The sequence below is a fragment of the Crinia signifera genome, chromosome 3 (genome assembly GCF_055691185.1).
Source record: "Crinia signifera chromosome 3, ASM5569118v1, whole genome shotgun sequence".
In the NCBI taxonomy this organism is placed as follows: domain Eukaryota; kingdom Metazoa; phylum Chordata; class Amphibia; order Anura; family Myobatrachidae; genus Crinia; species Crinia signifera.
In genome coordinates, this window is record NC_139219.1 from 322,599,167 (window position 1) to 322,620,012 (window position 20,846).

The 20,846-nt window shown below is 44.2% G+C and overlaps 1 protein-coding gene across 3 annotated transcripts; it reads left to right on the top strand.

Annotated features, from left to right (window-relative positions):
* The first annotated feature begins 497 nt into the window (after positions 1–497).
* Positions 498–20,625, top strand: LOC146064852 (L-threonine 3-dehydrogenase, mitochondrial-like). Of its 3 annotated transcripts, XM_083178780.1 has the most exons (10): positions 529–645; positions 10,291–10,421; positions 12,171–12,353; positions 13,408–13,450; positions 14,100–14,170; positions 15,291–15,440; positions 15,520–15,692; positions 17,206–17,296; positions 17,821–18,090; positions 18,725–20,625. In XM_083178780.1, the coding sequence occupies exons 3-10, from the start codon at positions 12,173–12,175 to the stop codon at positions 18,874–18,876; spliced, it is 1,131 nt and encodes a 376-aa protein (XP_083034906.1). In that variant the 5' UTR covers positions 529–645; positions 10,291–10,421; positions 12,171–12,172; the 3' UTR covers positions 18,877–20,625. The 3 variants fall into 3 exon arrangements, with proteins under 3 accessions (XP_083034904.1, XP_083034906.1, XP_083034905.1); XM_083178778.1 differs by lacking the exon at positions 10,291–10,421 and having other exon boundaries at positions 498–645; XM_083178779.1 differs by lacking the exons at positions 529–645; positions 10,291–10,421 and adding an exon at positions 7,502–7,523.
* The last annotated feature ends 221 nt before the right edge of the window (positions 20,626–20,846 follow it).

Genomic DNA, 20,846 nt, shown 5'->3' on the forward strand with positions numbered 1-20,846 from the left:
ATTCTTATTGCCAACTGTGTCCATGTCGACTGTGTCGACATTCGGATAAAAAAACAGTGAAAAACCCATGTCGACCTTATGACCAGTCGACCTTCCTCATGTCGACCTTTATGCAAATTCGACCTTAAGTCATGTCGACCTTGGCCCATGTCGACCTTAAGTCAGGTCGACCTTCCTGCCAGTCGACCTAGTGGGGTCGACCTAATGACTGTAGACCTAAGTTCATTCTGACAGATGTACCGATTCCTTCAAAACACACGCTGCTTTAGCACATCGTACGTGTTTGGAACTAGATACGACGCAATCTAGCTCATAGCACACGGTGTGTGCATTGTGTGTATATGTCAGTGCAGCGTGCGCACGGAGCAGCCAGCGGGAGACCGAATCACACCAGGCAGCGCCGTCTCTTATTGGCCCAGCCAGGCACACCTCCAGCGCTCCCCCAGCAGCAGGCCCCGCCCAGCCTCGTGTACGTCACTGCAGCCTTCTGGATACATTGTAACACAGCGCCGGGCGGCAGCCAATAAGGGATCCGAGTGCGGCTGGGCTGAGCCCCACGTGGTGGAAGCCGCTATATATCCTTTATGTGATACTGGGGGGATCTACTGTACAGAGAGAGGGGGATAATACCACAGCAGCACAGAGGTAAGAGGGCTGCATGTGTAACGTGTAATACTGAGCAGGCACCTACTAGAGTGTACAGTGTAACTGTGTCCTAGTGCTATATACAGGGATATATATATATATATATATATATATATATATATATATATGTAATTGTGTATGGATATTACAGAGCAATGTGCCAGGCTGCTGTTGATGGGCGTTATTCTGCCTTATTTGGTGGGTACTGACTGCGGATGGAGTACTTATTGGTGCAGATGGGATATTGTGTATAGGGGGGTGCAAACATTTCTAGTCAAAATGCTGACACGTTCAAAAAGCCGACATGCCAAAAGTCTACCTTTTTTGGGGGGTTCTGCATCGACATAGGCTGACATGGGCACCATATAAGGGTACAGCATCTGCTTAGGGCACGGTGCCTCACTGCACTCCGCACACTATTATAATCTTACTCTATATCCACTTGGATTGTGATTTAAGAACAAGTCGGTATAAAAAAAAAAAAAAAAAAAAAAAGTAGACTTTTTGAACATGCCAGCATAATGAATGTCGGCATTTTGACTGTCTGCCAGTGGTTGGCGGTATTTTGACCGCCGATATTTTGATTGGCGGTAAATTGACTGCATCCCGTTTGAATGGGATAAGCCCAGTGATGATCTTTTCTGTATAAGTTGCCGAAAGTGTTTCACAGCGCCGTACATGATTGACATCTCGATGGCTGATCAGATAAAACCAGTACATTTTTTTTTTTTTTAAAGAAAAATAATTACCTATCTGTAATAATGAGCATTTTATTCACATTAGTATAAAGCGACCTGACCATAGAGCCTGGTGTAGTTTGGGGGACATCGGTGAAGACGAGGCTCACATGTCATTGGATCGCCCTAATCTGTCACCTGCTTTGATCTGCAGTAGTAGAATATCTCTCCTTATAACCTCATTACAGAGGAATGTTCTATTTGTGGCGTCTGAAGATTTGTGTGGACCTATGCTTCCAGCAGGTACGGGTCCGTCTTATCTGGCTGGCGGTGTCTGTAGTCTTATCCACCTACCATATGTTACAGAAGGAAGGTGATTGGTTAATGCATACAATACCTTCCGCCTCTAGATGTACAGAGCGGCTATTAGATATATGGGTAACGCACAGTCTAACACAGGACTGTACGTGGTTTAGTCTGGGACCAGCATGTACAGTAACTGGTCTGAGAGGGACATTTGGCGTGTGGCAGCCGCTATACCAGTCACCGATTGTGGCCAGTGTGGCCACATACAGGCGGAATGTTATCCGGGTGCTGGTCAAATGAAATCTCTCAGCTGTCATTGCCCCTCTTATAGTCCTGAGATCTGGACTGCCATTGGTGGCTCTGCTCACCCACCACCTCATTGGTACTGCGCCATATTGCCCAAATCCAAGGAAAGATGAATAATGGGCCAACTGCCAGCCCATCGCCACCAGCTCAACCAGCTCAAAGCCTCGATGGGTCCCCCAAGTGCTAGCCCATCGCCACCAGCTCAAGGCCTCGATGGGTCCCCAAGTGCCAGCCCATCGTCACCAGCTCAAGGCTTCGATGGGTCCCCAAGTGCCAGCCCATCGTCAACAGCTCAAGACCTCGATGGGGGGCCAACTGCCAGCCCTTTACCAATTCAAAAAGGCCTAGATGGGAGGACAACTGTCAACCCATCACAAACAACTCAAACCATTTGGTTGACGCATGATTTAGGTCGACAGGGTCGGGAGGTAGACACAAGAATTAGGTCAACAATGGGAAGTTCGACAGTCAACATGAGTTTTTCACATTTTTTTTTTTTGTCTCGAATTTCAATGTAATTAATCATGGACAATTCAGGCAGAGTTACTTGTGATAGTCCGCCTCCACACCCTAGCGGATGGCAGGGTATAAAATACCGCCCATTTTGGAAAAACGCAAGAAAAACTGATGTCAACCTTTTGATTGTCGACCATCCCATTGTCACCTTAGCCATGTCGACTTATTGCACCTGTTGCAACTCATGAGCTGCCTCCTTCCTGTCTGGGTTGTCTTTGTCTGCTTTGGTTATTCTAGCACACTCTGGTCTGTATCTCTGTGTTGAGATACAGGCCAGACTGTGCTAGAAGCAACACCCCAGACAGGAAGGAGGAACTGCGAAGCTTGTGACAGACAGGTGCGGGGCAGAAAGAATTCACACAGATATAGAAGAGGGAAGATGGGAATATATGACAAAGGTTTGCTACATCTCCGTCATAGAGGTTTGTAATGGTGAGTAACGATATAATCATCCATATATATGTCTAGTGTCTGTGAGTCTCTGAAACACTGCCATCTGCTGGCTGGGAGTGAAACTACATCTCTCTCACACATGCACAAACACAGAAGGTAGCAGACTTACTAGTAGTATATACCGGTATCTCTATAAACATTTATTCAGATACACGGTAAAAATAAAACTGATACATATAAAGCGTGTCCATTTTCAGCTAGACGTTCCAGATACAGACAGTGCATAGATTTATTTATAGCTGTGAAATTGCTGCCAACGTCTGGATGGGAGTTGCAGCTGCACGTATACATTTCACATATGGTAGAGTAACATAGTAATTAAGGCTGAAAAAAGACGTTAGTCCATCGAGTTCAACCTATCTGACTTGTAACTACTGACTTGAATAAGTCATATCTATAGGATTCCCTTAGTGGCCAGTTTTGATTTAAATTCGGTAACAGTAGTTGCTGTAATCACCCCACCGGCAATGAGTTCCAGAATGTTACTGCTCTAATGGAGAAGAATCCTCTTCTTAATTCATTACGGAATTTATTTTTCTCGAGTCTTAGTACTGTACATGCCTGCGTGTCCTAAGTATAGGCCTGTTAGTGACCAATCATCTCCCAGTTCCATATGATTCCCAATCCTGTATTTGAACATACTAATCCTATCCCCTCTCAGCCTCCGTTTCTCCAGTGAAAACATATTCAGCCTGGGTAACCTATCTTTGTATTCTAGTGATTCGAGACCTTTTACTAGCTTAACCTGTTCTTCTCTGTACCTGTTCCAATTCATTTATGTCCTTTTTAAGGTGCGGTGCCCAGAACTGAACACATTATTCCAAGTGTGGTCTCACCAATGCTTGTAAAGAGGCACTATCACATTGGCATCCCTTGAATCCCTACCCCTTTTAATGCATGCCAGTGTCCTGTTTGCTTTTGCTGCTGCACTTGAGCAGTGTGCACTATTATCCAATTATCATCTATGATGACCCCCAAGTCCTTTTCTACAGCAGAATTCCCTATAATAACTTTATTTAACCTATAAGTAGCTTGTTCATTTTTGTTCCCATAATGTATTACTTTACATTTATCAACGTTAAACTGCATTTTCTAGCTTTCTGCCCACCTTTCCAGTTTGTTTAAGTCACATTGTAGAGTTTCACATCCTCTTCTGAGTTAATTTCCTTACTCCAATTTCCTGTCATCCGCAAATATTGCAATTTTACTCACTATGTCACGTCCAATATCATTATTGAATATATTAAACAAGGTGGGTCCCAATATTGAACCTGTCGGGACTCTACTTTGGACCTTACCCCAGCTGGAATGGCTGCCGTTTACCGCCACTCTCTGTCCCCGATTGTGCAACCAGTTTTGAATCCAATTACAAATTTTATCTCCTAACCCTAAATTACCTAGTTTCATTAATAACCTTTTATGAGGCACCATGTCAAAAGCTTTAGTGAAATCAATCAGTCTAGCCCCCTACTGAATTCCTCATAGAAGCTAATTAAATTAGTCTGACATGATCTTTTTTTTTTTGACGAACCCATGCTAAGCCTTACTTATCACTTTCTCCTGTTCTAAGAAATTTTGGATACTATCTCTTATTATTCCTTCTATTTTCCCAACAATGGATGTAAGGCTGACCGGCCTATAATTTTCAGGGTTAGTTTTTGTACCTTTCTTCCATATTGGTACTACGTTAGCTATACGCCAGTCCCTTGGTACCATCCCTGAGTTTATTGATTCCTCGAATATCAGATATAATGGAAGTGCTATGACAGAACTCAATTCTTTTAGTATCCTAGGGTGTATTCCGTCCGGGTCAGGAGATTTGTTACTATTCAGGTTCTGTAATCTATTTTTGTATAAGTCCTCTCTGAAACATACATTTTGGGAGCAATCAAGAGCCGAGCATTTAATCTGTGGGAGATCTTCTGAAGATTCTTCCCTTGTAAATAGCAGAGTACCCTATTTTTATTATTATTATTATTTGTTTTGTTTTGTTATTTTTTTAGTGGCCCAATATTTTCCTTTCTTAACAGTTTCCCATTTATATAACTGTAAAAGATTTTGGGATTAGATTTGCTATCTGCGGCTATTTTACGTTCAGTCTCTAATTTTGTCATCTTGATTGTATTTTTACATTTCTTATTACATTATTTATATGCGGCAAATGATTCGGGTGTCCCATCTTGTTTAAACGCTTTGAACGCCCTCCTTTTTTTTTAGCTATTTCAAATTTGACTGTTATGCCACAAAGTTTCCTTTTGACATTTGTTATTTTATTTATCCTAGGAATAAATTTATCAGTGCCCGCCAGCAGTATTTTTTTTTTTTAAGTTTGACACCTTTCAGTAGTGTCCATACCTCTACATAATTCCTTCCAGTTTATATACTTTAAGGACTCCTCAAACTTACCAAAGTTTGCGTTTCTGAAATTTAAGGACATTTAAGTTGCTCCAATCTAATTATCTTTGTTAAAATTTAAATCAAATGTGATCTTATTGTGATCACTGTTCCCCAATGTCTCCCTTATGGTTATGTTAGTAACAATGGGGGTTATTCTGATTCACTCGGAAAGGCACAATCCCTCTCTAATGGACAAAACCATATGCAGTGCAGGTGGGGCTGATGTAACATGTGCAGAGAGAGTTAGATTTGGGTGGGGGGTGTACTTTAAACTGATATCTATATTGCAGTGTAAAAATAAAGCAGCCAGTAACTATTTACCCTGCACAGAAACAATAAAACACCCAAATCTAACTCTCTCTACACATGTAACATCTAGCCCACCTGCAGTGCAGCATGGTTTTGTCCATTAGAGAGTGATTGTGCCTTTCTGAGTGAATCAGAATTTTCCCCAGTGTCCCCATTGTTACTTATCAAGAGTTCCAGGATATTGTTATTTTTGGTTGGACTTTCAATAAACTGATACAAATTAGTTGACCTATCTTTCCAATTTATTTCTGGGTAGTTAGTCACCCATAATAATAATATCCCCTAAGCTGGCTGCTTTTCCCACCTGTAGCAAGAGGTCTTTTTCCTCCTCCGTATGTGTGTTGGGGGGAGGGAAACGTATTACTCCTGGGAGAGAGATAAAGTGGCACAGTGGGTGGATGGTATGCATTGCGCAGTTGGCACAGCGTATAGATGTTACATGGGGGCATACAGACTTCGGACAGGCCCAGGGCACATGCCCGCAGCAATCCGATGTCTCCTGGCCAAAGTATACAACAGGATATATTGTATTGGTACCAGTTGCCTCCTATAAATCACGGGGTGACCTGCTGCAGCTGCTCGTTACTATGTGACACCCCCTTTATAAACCACATGATGGATGTAGTGATCCCTCAGTGACGGGTGGCTTGCTCTGCGCCCAATAATCATTACTCCGGTATTATTGATGAGCGAGTGAATGCTCCGGTCATTAATCCCAGGCACATTCATTGTATGTAATTGCTTTCTCCAGTTTATTGCACTGTAAATATAGATCAGTGTCTGCAGCATGCGGAGGGGGGGGGGGGGGGGGGATTTTATCTTCCCACTCTCCTCTAACACACTCCTTTCCGTATCATGCCAAGGCTGTGCCACCCGCTCTAATCTCACATCGCCCCATCACTACTCCCCTTCATGCCAAGTGGGTGTGGTGCACTTGTGCTGATGCCTCCTTTACACAATATTGAGTATATGGGTGGGAGCGATCATGGACTGCGCACCGTAATTGCACATATAGCAAGAGGTGCTATCCTGCTGGGACTTGTGGTTCTGCAAAGAAAGAAAAACATATTGCTGCTGCAATATCAATGCTTTTGGCCAGGAAATACCAGCCCACCAACCAGCGCTCTAGGTGACCTCACCTCTGGGGGGTCCCTCATCCGGGGCGTGGAACCTCAACGAAGCCAGAGACACTGCTGACCACACTGCCTGGTGAGCGTAGTGAGGCACCGCGCCTGAAGCATGGCGAGCGCATGCGGTGCACTTTAACCTTTGCCCATGTTGACTGTGTCGACATTCGGGTTAAAAACAGTGAAAAAATCATGTCGACCTTTTGACTGTCGACCTAGACTCATGTCGACCTTCTTGCATGTTGACCTAATGACTGTCGACCTAATGACCCTGTTGACCTTCCTGCATGTTGACCTAGACTCATGTTGACCTAATCACTGTCGACCAACTTGCTGGCGACCCAGCTGATCCACACGCATTGAGAAATTCCCCAGCATACAGTATGGGAGAAGTGGTACTGTGTATCTGGGGTACTGAGTGATACTGTGCCTGTGCTCAGTGATGAGGAATGAGGTCTGGCTGGGATCAGGCGCTGGCGTGAGTATTCCCTGGAAGCAGCCCAGTTCCCGGGAAGCATGCAGGGGCTGCAGGTGGAGTGCTATTCGGGGAAGAGCAGACGGCACATGCTGCAAACAGCAGCTCATGACCAGGTGCCTACAGTGCGGAGGAGTCAGGGAGGGAGGACTGGGAGACGTGCACAGCATCAGAGGTCTGCCCCATTCACATTACATATGGGACAACACCTACCCCTTCACAGGCTCCAATTGGCCGGTTGTGGAGGATGTGTCCTATAAGAAGCCAGGCACACGTTTGGGCTTGCTAGATACATTATACCCAGCAAGTGAGGTAAGGCAGGAGAGCTAGCACTCCATTTCTGTATTCATTATACGTTGCATGTGTATATGATATTATATATATTTGTGTTACTTGTGATATAGATCCGCACTACATGTAAGGTGCTCTGATTGTGGAATGCTTGGATTGTATAAGTGACAGATGGAACTGCTACTGTGTAACTATAATTACACCTGGTTCTTCTACACCACAATTCTGATATGTGCTGTATTTAAATACCACCAAAATGGGGGGGGGGGGGGGGATCTGTTTTATTTTTGGAAATAGCACCCTGGGAATAATACGTCTCACAGGGTAAAGAAGAACATTTTATGGGAAACTTTTAAGTTTTTTTTCCCATTAAATCCTGCTGTTCAGTTCTTTTAAACCATTTATAGTGAACTTCATTTAAAAATTAATAAAAAAAAAATATATATATATTTATTATTATTTTAATAGGTTTTTTTTTAACAAAGGTTAAAATATCCTATCTATCTATCTCTGTGCAGAGATGGGATAGTTGAGCTCATGTTTTATTGTTCTAGATGTGCAGAAGTTATAACATAGAAGTAATTGTCCAATATATATATATATATATATATATAATGTGATTTGTAAACGGGTCACATGATCAATGAGAAACCTGCAGCTCAGCATTTTCCATACACACAAAGCAGAGACTTCCAGGTCCCCATCCCCCTGGAGGACCGGCTGCCCTAGTGCTCTAGGAATCCTGTGCGTGTCCCATAGACAGAAAGACTTATCTGCAATGTGAGTCGCGCTGGGACGGGAGACGGCTGCATCTAACGCTGTACAAACCTCTTACACTTGGAACTGCTTTTTCTGTCTTTAGATGAGATTACTCGCTCTATCTCCTGCACTAGGGTTGGCATGCATTTGTGTCGACCACTGAAGGTCGACATGGGCTTAGATCAACACTTATACACGATATAGGGTTAGGTTGACAGGGTCATTGGGTCGACACAAGCATTAGGCTAACAGGTGGTATTTCATGCCCCACCATCCACTAGGGCAGGGCTGGGCAACACCGGCCCTCCAGATGTTGATGAACTACACATCCCAGCATGCCTTGCATCAGTTTCAGCAAGGCCACATAGCAAAACTAATGCAAAGCATCCTGGGATGCGAGGGGATGCGATGTACCGATACGGTGTCAATGTCGACATTTGGGACAAACGCTTGAAAAAACCATGTCGACCTAACCCCATGTCGACCTTCTGAGGTGTCCACCTAAGCACGTGTCAACCTTCAGTGGTCGATCCAATGCATGTCGATCTTAGTTGTGTCGACCTTTGATCCATACTCCTAACGGCGCGTGTGCTGCACAGGGTACTGCGGAGGTGAAGGGCTGGCAGTGATACACTAAGGGTGTAAATTGTTCTGGATTACTGCTGGGAAAGAGACACCCCAGTAATGTGCTAATTACAGACCGGTTCTGTGACTAATGCGCAGCACAGTGCACATCGTCTCCAGTCTGGCAGTCATTAAAGGGATTCCTGTTCCGGAAGCTCTGCGGCGCACTGAAGGTGGGATATCCTTACAGGTAGGACTGGTGCTACAAAGCCACATCCTATAATATTCCCATACGGCACACCAGCATCCGTGCGCTTTACTAATACGCTCTAACGGGAACAAGTATCACATGTGACTCTCCCGTTGTTGGACCTGGAAGGCTATAATGGCACTTGTAGTTCCACACGTGATTGGGAACCACTGGTTGTTCGTTTCTTTTATTGGGTTTTACATTTTTCTTTTTCAAGTAGAAATGTGTCCGATTTCTTTAATTGCCCCTCAGTCTGCACACACTGGGATGCCCAGTTATATATGTGACCCTGTTGTTGCCTTATCCGATGCTGGCACAAAGGTTGGGTAATATTTGCTGATCTGTTAATCCATTCAGTCAGTGGTCTGTATCTGAGCAGACGTTCTAAGGAAAACTTATCAGACTGCGAATACTCATATAGAGGCAGATGTACTAAGCCTTGGTAGGAGATAAAGGACCCACCAATCGGACACTGTCCCGCTGTGCCATCCGCGAGGTTCAGTGTCCCGCGGGCAGGTTGGGAGAGCTAGTGATAACCTCTGCTCTGCCAAGCATCTGGTAATCACTGATGGATGCCGCGCATGGCAGGTCCTGCATCTCAAACTGGTAAAGTTGGGAGGTATGCAGCCAGCTCACAACTGTCAACAACCCATCCTGTAACATGACAGTTAGGAGCTGATTGGCTGGTACTTTCTCTTTTCAAGACTTAAGTACATTTGTGGATAATGTGTAATTGTGTGTGTGTGTGTGTGTGTGTGTGTGTGTGTGTATATATATATATATATATATATATATATATACAGACCAATAATCCAATCGCGCTAGATACAGAAAGAATTAGACTATTGGCAGCCTTACCACAGTGTCCCTAGAGGGTTAGGGGACAAATACAACAATCTAAACACACAATTGTGGTATGGCGCCTAAATTGTGTTAGTTTAAAGTCCATAAATGGTGTTTATCCAAATTGACAATCAATGAAACTGCTGTTTTTCTCCAGATATTGTTTTATTGTTTCTTAGAAGTTCACAGGAAACAGGTAAAAAACTCCCGACGCGTTTCGTCTAGCAAGACTTCATCAGGGGAATACAATATACATCGTTCTGAGTGTGTGTTTATTAATTAACACGTAGAAAAAAGATTTTTTTAAAGTGCTTTGGTCACCTAAGTGCATGAGACCATTAAAAATAATTGAAGACTAATTGTCTTCCCCAGTGGTATAATATCCAACAGAATCCCAAGAGAAGGTGTGGTGAATTCTCCTTTGCACTTGGGCTGGGATTATCGTCTCTCTCTGGTGTGTCCTACTTCAACTGGGGAAGGCATATATATATATGCTGTAAAAGGTTAGTTGGATCTTTAAGTTAGGTTACTGGTGTCTGGTACCACTGTATCTGAGAGCAGGTAGATCTCTGTGACTGTGCACAGCCTGTTATATATTGGTGTGTGCTATATATGCACTGGAGGCTGCTGCGAAGTTGATACAGGCAGCGAAAACCCCCCTTTAACTATCACTTGTCCTGGATTACGTGATCCCCCTGCATCCTCCTCATGTCTGCTGCTGTGCCACGCAAGCAATCTGACACCAAGGTGTGAAGGGGGGCGTCCTTCTCATGCGAACGTAACACTATAGCTGGCTGAGGACATGACTTCAGCTGACTGAGCGTGGGGCTGTACAGACTGGCACCCACTGCGGCTGACTGAGCGTGGGGCTGTACAGACTGGCACCCACTGCGGCTGACTGAGCGCGGGGCTGTACAGACGGGCACCCACTGCGGCTGACTGAGGGCGGGGCTGTACAGACTGGCACCCACTGCGGCTGACTGAGCGTGGGGCTGTACAGACTGGCACCCACTGCGGCTGACTGAGCGTGGGGCTGTACAGACTGGCACCCACTGCGGCTGACTGAGCGTGGGGCTGTACAGACTGGCACCCACTGCCGCTGACTGAGCGCGGGGCTGTACAGACGGGCACCCACTGCGGTTGACTCAGCGTGGGGCTGTACAGACTGGCACCCACTGCGGCTGACTGAGCGTGGGGCTGTACAGACTGGCACCCACTGCGGCTGACTGAGCGCGGGGCTGTACAGACTGGCACCCACTGCAGCTGACTGAGGGCGGGGCTGTACAGACTGGCACCCACTGCAGCTGACTGAGGGCGGGGCTGTACAGACTGGCACCCACTGCAGCTGACTGAGGGCGGGGCTGTACAGACTGGCACCCACTGCAGCTGACTGAGGGTGGGGCTGTACAGGCTGGCACCCACTGCAGCTGACTGAGCTCAGGGCTGTACAGCCTGGCACCCACTGCAGCTGACTAAGGGCGGGGCTGTACAGACTGGCACCCACTGCAGCTGACTGAGGGCGGGGCTGTACAGACTGGCACCCACTGCAGCTGACTGAGGGCGGGGCTGTACAGACTGGCACCCACTGCAGCTGACTGAGGGCGGGGCTGTACAGACTAGCACCCACTGCAGCTGACTGAGGGCGGGGCTGTACAGACGGGCACCCACTGCAGGCTACATAACTCCTACATGAAAGGGTGAATAATCTATGCCATCAGGGATGTACCTAATCTCAGAGCACCACACAGAGGACCACCGTACCACACCACCCCCATACCACTCACCTGTATACTTTGTGTAATGCACTTTAGTTGTGCAGCATTGTGCTCATTGTACAGACCAACCATAGAAGATGTAATGCTGAGGCTCCAGCTGGTGCTGATGCCTGAATAAGATGTAATGCTGCGGCTCCAGCTGGTGCCGATGCCTGGGTAAGATGTAATGCTGCGGCTCCAGCTGGTGATGATGCCTGGGTAAGATGTAATGCTGCGGCTCCAGCTGGTGCCGATGCCTGGGTAAGATGTAATGCTGCGGCTCCAGCTGGTGCCGATGCCTGGGTAAGATGTAATGCTACGGCTCTAGCTGGTGCTGATGCCTGGGTAACATGTAATGCTGCGGCTCCAGCTGGTGCCGATGCCTGGGTAAGATGTAATGCTGCAGCTCCAGCTGGTGCCGGCTTCTCACGCCTGTATGTGGAAATATTTGTCATTTTCAGGCTATTAAAGTGTCTGTTCCTCTGTTTCCCCTTCCAGAGATGTCTGTGGTGAGGACGGTAACACGAGGGGTGAAGCATGTGCTGCAGAGCCCTGTGTGCGGGTGTCAGACTGTCACCTCTGTTCGCTTTATTGGCTTCTCTCCTCGCCAGGTGACCTCGGATGCCAACTTCCACTCCGTGTCCTTCTCCGAGGCGGACCACCCTCGTGTGCTGATCACTGGTACGTGACCACCTCAGATTGCAGGATGAGTGCTGCACACAGGTTCCGAATTGTTTGTGGAATTTTAACTTTTTGGGAATAGTCTCGTAATTGTCATTTCTCTCAAATGTCAATCTTTCCTTTAATGATTTTATTATTTTACATTATATTCCCAATAACCATAAAGTGATACAACCCGTAGGTAGACCGTGTCTAGGTCGACCACTCTTGGTCAACACGGGGAAAAGGTGGACATTGACAAAAAGACAACAAAAAATGTTGACATGGAATTGGTTGACACAGGATTTTCATTTTTTCCATGTTGTTTTTTTTTGTCTGTCAGCATGTGTCGACGTGGACCCTCAATTAGCGTAACCTGTATTCTCGCATGTCTCTCTTTGCTTGCCATGCTGTGGGCATGGTGCCCTCCCTTCGCCCCCAGAACACTTTACCGTTCCCAATTCTAGTCCGCGTGTATGGTAAAGTGTGAACAAGCCGGGTAAAGGGAAAAATCAGGAAAAACTCATGTTGACCTTTTGATGTGTCGACCGTTTGACAATATCCACCTATTGCCTTTCGCCCTTGACACTGTTGGCCTAGCTACCAGAACCAGAACCAAGTCGCAACGTTTGGATTAAGTATAGTTCACCCAGTAGTCTGACAGACACCGCCTCCGTTTTTGGGTTCCGGATTAAAAGGTCTAGGTAGACTGTCAAAAGATTGACATGGAAAACATCCACATATGAAAAGGTCAACATAAGTTTTTTTGTCGACACCTGAGAGCGTTGACCTCCCCCAATTAACAATGTGCTTGGTACACTTAAACGTTCAATGTCGATCTATTAACTGTCTATCTAGACACTGCAGACTTATGATGTGTGACGTACACGTTACCACCAGCATCTGCTACCAGGGCAGCAGTAACAATGGTTGTGCATTAAGGCTATTGGTTGCATGATCATCTTCAGTAGAACGCCCACCTTAATAAATGTACCCCTGGGACTCGGCAAGTTCTCTGTTTGATTGTGAGTCATCTTCTGCCTCATAAACAAGTGTCCTTTTTATCACCCCTCAGGAGGATTGGGTCAGCTGGGAGTTGGACTCGCCAAACTGCTGAGGTACAGTCACCAAGCGCCGGCGGCCGGATTATGTTGTGCAAACGCTAGTTATTTCGTTTGATTTAAAAGCCCTGGTTAACCCCTTGAGTTCCACCATCTCTATGAGAGATGCACAAAATATCCACTAAATATGCCAGCGCTGATTTGTTATATCAATTCAAATAAATAATGTGTTTAAAAAAAATATTTCCTATATACGGTAACATTACAGGTCATCATTATGCTGGAAAAAAAAAAAATGTTTGCTTGACAATTTTCACACCTACTTTGACAAATTCACTTGGCGCTCAAAGGGTTAAGCATAAGACCCACAATGAAATACAGAAAAAATAAAGATACACAAACTTCTACAAAACCACAAACCTTCATCTTGAACTTTTAAATATAAAATAAAATATTATTTATAGTCCTTTTTAAAGATGGCCTTATTTGCACGCTTCAAACAACCAATGGAAAATGAGTAAAGCGGGGAGTCCTTGGGTCTCCCGCCTACTGATAGCCTGATCAGCTCACAAATGTGTTTGTAAAATCACGCTTGGAGCTGATTGGCTGGAGCAGCATATATCCTAGACAATGAGTTTTTTTTTTTGGTATCTACATTTCTGCCGCTTAGTGTAAGATGGTGACTAGTGTCGGCTTCTGTTTCTAGGAAACAATTCGGGAAGAATAATGTTATTCTGTCTGATATCCGGAAGCCTCCAGACCATGTCTTCTATAGCGGTAAGAGACACTGCACTGATGTCTTCTGTAGCGGTGAGAGACCGCGCTCTGTATCCTGATTGTCTGTTTGGCCTTACCGTAATACATGATTGCTTTTTGTACCTCTGATAAGTGTGTGTTGGGGGGAGGGGGGGGGATACAGGTGCTACAAATGCCATGGCGGAAAAGTCATTTTCTCAGAAGAGTAATCTTGGACTTGGGGGTGGGATTTAGGAAAGCTTGGGGAGAGAGATAAAGTACCAATCAATCAACACCTAACTCACTTTACAGTCTGTTTTAAAAATGACGGCTAGATGGTGATTGGTTGGCAGTTTATCTCTCTCCAACCTTTGATATATTTCCCATTTGGAGAGCACCCAGGTCTATTCAATCATAAAACGACATTTAACTCTAGTCTTCACTCTTCATCTAGACATGTTCAACCTTGGCCCTCCAGTTGTTTTGAAACTACACATCCCATCATGTCTTGCAATAGTTTGGGCATTCCTAAATAACAAAACTGTGGCAAGGCATGATGGGATGTGTAGTTTCAAAACAGCTGGAGGGCCTAGGATGGACACGCCTGATCTAGACACAAATGCGCGTGGTTCTTGCTCAGTAGTCAGACAGCCTTGGTTATATTACCAGTGAGGCCTTCGAGGTACAGCGTGATTTTCCAGCTGACAGGTATGGACTGGACCAGAACAGAGGACCATAGCTGCCCTTGGATCTGTAGACTTAGGAGATGTGTTATTGAAGAGAATACATGGAGATTCTACATGTTGCCAGGAATCCCCATCTGACAGCATAGTAGACATAGGGGCATCCGTTTTCTTCCCATTGGTACCAAGCAGAGTTCCAGAGTCCTAAAATGTGTAGTCTGCTTAATTCCCCATGAGTTCATTCTCATCTAACTTGGAGAATAGGCAACCAGAGCAGTATAGCCCAAAAGAAGGGTCTCCCTGGGTGGTCTTGCATCTTGATGTCGCTGGTATGTTACAAACCGGTGTGCGCCTATTTAACAAACGCATTTTATCAGGATCTGTTTTTTTTTTTTTTTCTCTAAACTGTTGACCACATAAATCTGACTCTTGAACCCCAAACGAATAAGCCAACAACTGTTGACCTTTCATCTCCACAGGGCCTTTCATTTATTCCGATATCTTGGACTACAAGAACCTCCGTGAGATAGTGGTAAACAACCGGATCACCTGGCTGATACACTACAGCGCCCTGCTCAGTGCGGTTGGCGAGGCGAACGTCCCCCTGGCAAGAGCGGTCAATATTACCGGTAAGACAAGCGACTTACAAGTGACCACGTGTTTCTCCTACTCCTGATGACTACGCTAACTACAATGTACCGTCTACAGGCCTACACAATATTCTGGACATAGCGGCAGAGCACGGACTACGCCTGTTCATACCCAGCACAATAGGAGCTTTCGGACCGACTTCTCCAAGAAACCCAACCCCTGATCTGTGTATACAGAGGCCGAGGACGATCTACGGTGTATCTAAAGTCCATGCTGAATTAATGGGAGAGGTATGGATTCTTCACAGCACGCCCGCCCATCTTACTATCTCGACTGTCGCACGTCATTCGTTATTAATGTATTCCTGTAGCAGCCCTGGGCCTCATCCCTAATAGAAAAGGAAAATCAGAGCAAGAGAAAAGCGCAAACCCAGATATAGGATATAAATAAGAAAATCGCAAAAAACAGATTGAACAAGGACAAAAGTTAGAAAACAATTTATATATATATAAAGAAGAATCAAACATTCCCGTTAGTTGTACGAGACGTGGGCACTAGGCGTTTTACGAGTTTAAGGAGGAGTTCCGTATAGCTCACAGACCATGTCTAGGTAGACTTGTCAATAGGTCAACACTAAAATGTCGATATGCGCTATGTGGACATTGACACAAGGTTGGTATGCACTAGATCGATGGTAACAAAAGGTCAACATGTAAAATATTATCACATGGTAAGGTGGACATGAGTTTTTTTTCTTTGTTTTTTTTTTTGGTGTCAATACCGTCACCTGAGCATGTGTAGCCTATAAACTCATTGCATTCTTTACCGTTCCCGATCGGAGTTCATGTGGATGATTACGCATGAGAAAAATCATGAAAAACCTCAAGTTGACCTTGACATGTGTTGACCTTTTTGCCAATATCTACCAAGTGCATGTCAACCTCTTGACTGTCTACTTATACCCCTTTCACCCCAGAAGCAAATTACCGGGTTAAAGATTTTCAACCCCGTGAATTTGCTGAAAAACCTTTGGTGTGAAAGGGTCAACACAGGTCTTCAATCCCGACACTCCGACCCTGCTCTTGACCAGGGTCGGAGTGCCGGGATTTAAGACCCGTGTTGACCCTTTCACATCACAGAAAAACCCGGGGTTTTCAGCAAAATCACGGGTTGGAAAGCATTTAACCTGGTAATTTGCGGGTGGTGTGAATTGCAGTCAGGCTGCACCCGGCAAAATAACCTGGCACTCAAAAATGCCGGGTAATTGCCGGGTGGCCGGTGTGAAAGGGGCATTAGACTTTGTCTGTGAGATTTCTGGATCGCTTTAAGAATAATGCTTTGCAATGGCAGCAAATCACAGGTTCTATCTCTTCCCAATAATACTGTTTCACAGCTGGAAAAGCTGAACAACGTTGTCCTTTTATTTTATTATTATTAATGTATTTTTAATAAATATGCAACGCCCATAAGAGAGATGAATGTATTAGTATTTGGTGCACAGATGGGGGGCATTCCCCTGACTCGCGGTTCCGCTGGTGAGAACAGACTTCTGGACGTGTTTATTCAATAGTCCTCGGATGGAGACCCCAACGAACGTTCCAATAGAATGGAGTATTTATGTGTTTTATGCTGATCTGGCAGTCTCTTAAAGTTAGCGTGCATCTGGTAATCCAGGGGGATTATGCCGGCCAAAAACATAAATCTCTGGCTGGAAGTAAACGCCTCATTTCCTAATGTGACTCCCTGCTTGATGAAGGATGTTTGAGCTGAGGCTGTTAGAGGTAAAATACCATTTTATTTCAGTATTATCACTACCGGTATGGCTTGGACTTCCGATGCTTGCGATATCCTGGCATTATCTCCGCAGACTCTCAGCCTGGAGGAGGGACGACCGGTAAGAGGCCTCATTGATCTTCTAAGGGTAGATGTTGTTATAAAGCTTCTAAAAAGGAAGAGGGGAGGTGTTTTGCCAAGTGACCAATCAGATTCCACCTATCATTTTCTTGATTGTGCAAGATAACTTAAGATAGAATTGGATTGATTGTCTAGGTAGGTTGACCGTATGTGGTTGACATGCATTAGGTCAAAAGGTCGACTTTACCATGGTGAGCACATTTGTTCATTTGGCCACATATTTTTCAGTGACCACCATCAGAATGGGATGTGGTCCTATGGTCGACAGTAAAAAGGTTGTCAGTTATTGGTCGACCCACTAAAAATGTCTACATGCATTAGGTGGACATGAGGATTTTGTTTTTCATGTTGACCTTTTCTCCATGTCAAGCTCTTTGCTTATTTTGACCTTTTGTCTGGCATTGATTAGTTTACAAAGTCTATAACCTCTATAACATCTAGGACACATTAAGAGTACAGGGGAGCAGGACACTTATCCATATTTGCTTATCTTCTTCCTTGTAGATTACGCAGTCCAGATATTCCATGACGCCATCAAGACCGGTAGATTTGTTTGCAACTTGAAGCCGGACACGCGTCTCCCGATGATGTACATTGATGACTGCCTGCGAGCGACGGTAGAGATGCTGGAGGCTCCGGCTGAATCGCTCACAATGAGGACCTACAACATCAACGCCATGAGCTTCAGCCCGGAGGAGCTGGCCCAGGAGGTGCAGAAACACTTGCCTGAGCTAGAGGTGGTTTATGATGTGGATGCTGTCCGACAGGCTATTGGTAAGTGCAAGGTCCATAGAGTGAGAGGAGCTAGCTTCATTTCATTTTAGCTTGGTCATTCACTAGGGAAGTCCTATCACTGTGTCATGTAATGGAAACAGAAGACAGTGCCAGGAAGAGCAGGAGACCCAGATTTCATGGATGATCGTACAACGATGGATAGGGTGGGGATCCAAACAGTCTGTTAGAAATCTACCAGTTCGGACCTGTTTTTTAAAGTGAAGTAAGAGTTTCAAAACTAGGAAGCCAAGGGATTTATTGTCTGACAAGTACCTTCAAAAATTCAGAATTTAGTTTTTGAGGTTCAGGAATCATTTTAATGTCTTTTAAGAATGTACGTTTTGTTGGAACAGTTATTCAGTTATTAGGTGTATTTTCCCCCACCTTATGGCCTTCAAAATTGCCTAAAAGATGTTTTCCCCAGGGACGTTAGACTAACAAGGTTTACGCAAATCCTGGACTAATTGTTCTTCCCATGTAATACATAATTGGGGACGCTCGGCGTTCTGAAACTAAAAACTCCTAACATTCAATGCAGAACTGAATCCACCTGGTAATCCCTGTATTTGTTCACAAAGGTCATCTACGCGGCTTCCGCTATATTAATCTGTGTCTCGTTTCTTGTGTTCTCTAGCCAACAGCTGGCCAATGAACTTTGATGATGGAAATGCCCGTAATGACTGGGGCTGGAAACATGAATACGACCTTCCCGAGCTGGTGACGACAATGCTCAACCACTTGAACCCCATCAGCCAGGTGGTCCAGGCCAGCGGATCCAACCTGTAGGGACAATCATGTGGTCTCCAGGCGCATACAGGAGACTAGACACAAGTGTACAAGAACATTGTCTATTATGCTGTTACAACTAGGAAGAACAAAATATTTAATTTTATAGAAGTCATTCTGTTCATTGAATGCAATGAAACAGATGTTGATAAATCTACACCTTAGCCATTACTTGAAGATTTGTTTCTTGGGACCCATGCAGTGGGACACAACTGGCCATTTCCATAATCCTTCTGGTAGACTAGTAGTCCGACAACTATTGGATGGTTTTAGTTACCTACAATTTGAGCTACAGAAACAAGGTGCTAAATTACTAATGTATGTCCGTCTTTTCTTCTTGCTTCTTTCATCATATAACACTAGCTTAGAATAGGATTTTTTTCTGCGTCAGATAATACCTTTTTTGCATGAGCTATTTCGGCACCTTTACCTATATGAAGGGTGGAACCAGCCAGCCCAGATTGGTAAAAATGCAGGATCGGCTGTAAACTATGGTGTCCAATTGTAAGGGGGAGGATGACCAGGGTGCAAAACTTATTCCAGTCTAATTAAATGTGAACAATTGGCAAACTAGTTATTTTATAACATCAAAAACCCTGAGCGAAACAGAAAAAAGTTTCTTCCTCTGTGCACCTAATTGTGTGTAATTGTGTATGTGTCTACATTGTGTGTATGTGTCTAAAGTAGGTGTACTCTGCAAATTCAGCTCTTTAAAGTTACTTAATTTAAATTTTATTTAATTTTTTTTTATATCCTCGACTGTTGCTATTTTGTGTTCATGTTGGGAGCTGTCTTTATTACAATCATAGTATTGCACACCAAAAGTACCTGCAGCTTATTTTCCTGTATCTAGTGCAATTACAGGGAATAACCCTGTAATTATGATGCTCTCCCAATCACTCAAATCTCATTTAGAGACCTTGTGCCATAAATGTATTTATTTTTTAAAACATAGGGTCTGTTATGAGCTGGCCAGCTGTTAATCTATATGGTTAATAAATATACAACCTTTGACCAAACTCATTATCTGCCTCGAATGGAATCTGGACGTGCAAACTGCCTGTGAATGGGAAGTGCATTAGCTCCAACCACGATGAGCACTGGCTCCACCCACTCATCTAATGGCAAATTAACCACAAGCTTTTGCCCAATCACATGGTCTGAACAATATTTATATACGTATATGCTACATTATTCCCAATTACTCTTATTTAATCACTGAAATTACGAACTTGTTTAAAAAATATATATAATTTTCTGTTATCCAGATGTATTACTTCACTGCATGTTTTTTTTTTTTTTTATAAATTCGTAGTGTTTATGTCTATGGTTTTACTTTTATGTTCCATTGCTTCATTTTTATTTTTTTTTCTCCAACATTGTTCTACAGAAGTAATTTTAAATTTAAAAATCGAATCTACATGACCAGCATTTACATGCCAAACTATAGTTTTAAAGCAACAAATCGTTTGCTACAATTTGTATAAAAATGTACAATTTTTTTTTTTTGACCTCCTGGGCGCGGTTTTTATGCTATATTGTATTTGCATACTGTATATCTGTTTGTACACTGGCTTCTATACACTTTGTCATGACTTAAAACAGTAGAAGCTGTGAAATCGAGTTTCCGCTGGAATATCTGTATTATGACGGGTGTCCGTCCTGCCGCATAGATTCTGACACTCTAATTGAGGCAAGCCTTATTACTTGAATATAAACTGTTAAGCCCAACAATGATTTAGACTTGAACATTTCTGTGTGGTGTTTTTTTTTTCTTCTTCTTCCTGGAGATCTTAATTTGATGCCCTAAGCAATATTTTAGCTGATGTTCCGTAGACGACATATGAGAGTGTCGCCATGCCTGCTGGGTGCCCCCCCCCCCCCCACCATTGCTTTTATCTTTGTATATATTTTGCATGTTATTGATCTCTAGGTTTTAAATGTATGGAAATCTTTGGATGGCCTTCTGA

Bases quoted from the DNA above. Each gene is read 5' to 3' on its own strand.
- LOC146064852 (XM_083178778.1), top strand. From the start codon at position 12,173: ATGTCTGTGGTGAGGACGGTAACACGAGGGGTGAAGCATGTGCTGCAG. The intron at 14,171-15,290 runs GTAAGAGACACT...TCATCTCCACAG, and splicing joins AGACCATGTCTTCTATAGCG to GGCCTTTCATTTATTCCGAT. The intron at 18,091-18,724 runs GTAAGTGCAAGG...TGTGTTCTCTAG, and splicing joins TGCTGTCCGACAGGCTATTG to CCAACAGCTGGCCAATGAAC.